We start from the raw sequence: 3,314 nt of genomic DNA, 5'->3' as shown, positions 1-3,314 counted from the left end.
TTTTGATTTTTGACCGAAAGATATCCCAAGTTTATCCAAAAATAAAATTTTAGAATGAGAATCAAAATCAATGAAAAAGTGTTTTGGGAAGACCAACAAAAGGACATATTTATAAAAACTAAAAACATATACATTTTACCAACATTAGAATTGGGGATTCATTAAAGTTGCAATTATCGGGATTGGGAAATATTTTTATTTCACAAGCATTTGAAATACTATATATTACTGTGTTTGAACATTCGAAAAGGTCTAGCTGTTGGAACGATAGCTTCTATAAACGTGTAAAGCTACGTACCCTTGGATTTTATAGGTATGAATACTTTAAATTTGATCACATGGGCTTAATTCATTGGAATGAATACGCGTAGGTTAATTTTGACTTGGGTTTTTCTCATTAGAGCACTTGCTATAAATGAAATGTTACCCTTTTGAAGTGATTTCTCTTTTACGCAATTTGATTTTTAGGGCAAACATTACCTTCAGAAAGGAAGAGTAATTGTACAAGTTTAACTGAGACTGTCATGGTGCTAATCAAGAAAAGTGCTTGTGTTGTGCTTGTATTTCTTTGTGCTGCCTGTCTATCCACTGCTCGCTTGAACCCTAAAGGTATTTTCTTTAATTTGATTTTGGTGTAGTATATGTGTTTCTGTGTATTGTATATTACTTCCTTTCTAGACGTCATCAAATTAACAGTATAAGCCAAAAAAATATTGACCACAAAAAGTTGAAAAATGCAGGTGCTTCAGTTAATGATATTCCAGATATAAAGGTAATTCAATATGCATTTTAAATATCTTGTTATATATTGAGGGAATGTTTGATGGTGTTTGAAAAAATTATTTAGTTATGAAAGTACATTGTGCCTTGTTCTTTTATTTTATGGGAATGAATCATCTCTGCTTGCTTTTTTTTCCTTCATTTCTTTCATTTCATAAGCTTTCCGGGAAATAAATAAAATGGAGACGATACATACTTTACCGGGAGTGACATTAATATTTTAAATATGGAGGGGATTTTTTTTTTCACAAGTTTTTAAACTTGTTCTAGTATGATTCAGAGCTGATTTTATGAATAAATTCTCATTTGAAAAAAAAAGAATTTATGCACTGAAAAAATATTTAATGAAAGAAAAAAATGAGTTTAATTTTTATACTTTCAGTCAAATGTTGTCAACAAGGTTCATATACTTTCATGTAGATGAATTTGTTCTTCAAACTTAAAAAAAAAAACATGGATTTAGTTCCTCATAACTTTAGAAAACATGAGTTCTAAGAAAGGGTGAATTAAATACACACGTTTTTCGAAGCTTGATCATTACCAAATTCATCAAATATATAGGAACCAAGTTTTTCCCTCTTAAAATTATTTATCTAAACACGCCCTAAATAACTTTCCATTTAAAACAATTGACAAAAGTTTTATCTTGTACTATATTGGAAATTTCTTGAACAGGCAAGTATTGCAACTAGTGTTACAAAGAGTACTATGGCTGCAATCGATGAAGACAACTTGAACAGACCAAGTGAGAAGCGACTTATGAGCAAATCTGGGAAGGTTATCTCTGCTCCCAATGTAGAAGCCAAAAGGAATAATGCAAGAAGCTGTTTGTCTGATGAGGTCAATGAGGATCCGTTGGCTTTCACTGCTGATTATCGTCGACCAGTGCACCATCCACCTAAGAATAATAAATGAACTCTTAAAATTAAGTTCATCTCCTCTTAATTATATGGAAGATATATGGGTGTGTTTTGTTTTGTTTATCTTATCCTTTATATATGTTGCTTAAATTAATTACTATATATATGTTTTGTGTCACTGAAATTATAATGAGTGCCTTGTATCCGGGAAGTTAATATATACGTTATATAAGTGTTTCTTGTCATCAATATTCTACTGTAAGCTTAACATGTCGAATTAAAGAAGTGTTTAGCAATTAATAAATGAGGTGTCTCAATCACGTTTAATTTCCTGCTGTTACAGATAGTTTGGCTCTACAATTGTGGTGCTTAGTTATATTTTTATCCGTGAAAATATGATATCTTTTATTTTAGTTTTTATAGATTTTTTTTTAGAAAAATATGAAAATACATGTGTTTTTAGCTTTTACGAGGGTCTAAGTATATATTTAACAAAAATGAGCTAAAATGATAACGGGAAGCTGAAAAAATTAGAAGACTTCTTATTGAATCATAAGTATTTTTTTATAAAATTGTTTGTTAAAGTAATTGGACAATGTAAAATTATATAAAGAATAAAAATAATAAAATTTTACATTAAATAAAAAAGATTAAAAAAATATAATAAATATTTAAGGATAAAAAGAGAATATATATATATAAAATTAGAAGGTAAAAACAAACACTTTAAGAAACAAAACTTCAAGTAACTTTCAACAAATATTAAAAGTTACTAAAAAAAACTAATTTACTAAACAATCAAATAAATTTTTCAATTAATAAAAGAATTAGAAACAAATACACAACACAAAATGCAGTAACAACTAATAACCTTTTTTCCCCCCACAAATACATATCCCATATTTTTATTACAACACTATCTAAAAATAACAAACAATTACTTTATAATAGAGTTGACGGAATGATACAAGACTACTTTCGGTTCCTATGTTTCATATGTAGAGAATAATCTATTTAATTAGAAAACTTATGTCAATTTTATTATGTATAAAAATATTTCTTTGAACTAGTAACAATCAGAGACACTGTGTGAGATTAGTTTTTACATTATAAATAATATTAATAATATCCCAATTTGATCACATATCATATGCTAAAATCTATCCGTCAAAAACAAATTTAATAGAAGATGGTTGGAAAGGAAATGATAAAACTCTTATCGAGACTTACTATTTTAAATTTAAAAGTGCTTAAGAAAGATTATGTTAATGCATTTGAATTTAATCAAATATAAGGAATTATCAATTTTAAACTCAAATCAGAGATCGATATATACTAGTAATTAAAAGTATACTAATAATTAAATGTTATTTTTTATTCTTAATTAAATTAAATATTCATGTATATAAGATTATGATAAGACATGTAACCCAATAACAAATGAGAATGAGAACAACTCTTATAAAAATGCTTTCATTCAATAATATAAAAATAATTATTTAAGAATAATTTCTAAAAATATTCTCATTTAAAGATGAAGACTTAGATTTATAATATATGGGTAGGATACAAATTTTAATTATATAAAAATAAATATTTACTTGTATAATATATGAACTAACATATTAAATGAAAAATAAAAATTGTTAAGAGATGTCATGTATCTCACGATTT

General features: G+C 26.6%; 1 protein-coding gene across 2 annotated transcripts; it reads left to right on the top strand.

The window, feature by feature from the left end:
* The first annotated feature begins 221 nt into the window (after positions 1 to 221).
* LOC114370969 (root meristem growth factor 2) lies at positions 222 to 1,944 on the top strand. Of its 2 annotated transcripts, XM_028328369.1 has the most exons (4): positions 222 to 313; positions 469 to 609; positions 741 to 772; positions 1,456 to 1,944. In XM_028328369.1, the coding sequence occupies exons 2-4, from the start codon at positions 525 to 527 to the stop codon at positions 1,693 to 1,695; spliced, it is 357 nt and encodes a 118-aa protein (XP_028184170.1). In that variant the 5' UTR covers positions 222 to 313; positions 469 to 524; the 3' UTR covers positions 1,696 to 1,944. The 2 variants fall into 2 exon arrangements, with proteins under 2 accessions (XP_028184170.1, XP_028184179.1); XM_028328378.1 differs by lacking the exon at positions 222 to 313 and having other exon boundaries at positions 362 to 609.
* The last annotated feature ends 1,370 nt before the right edge of the window (positions 1,945 to 3,314 follow it).

The sequence above is a fragment of the Glycine soja genome, chromosome 2, assembly GCF_004193775.1.
Source record: "Glycine soja cultivar W05 chromosome 2, ASM419377v2, whole genome shotgun sequence".
In the NCBI taxonomy this organism is placed as follows: Eukaryota; Viridiplantae; Streptophyta; class Magnoliopsida; order Fabales; family Fabaceae; genus Glycine; species Glycine soja.
Note: the sequence above shows the minus strand (reverse complement) of the source record. Positions and strands in the feature narration are given on the sequence as shown.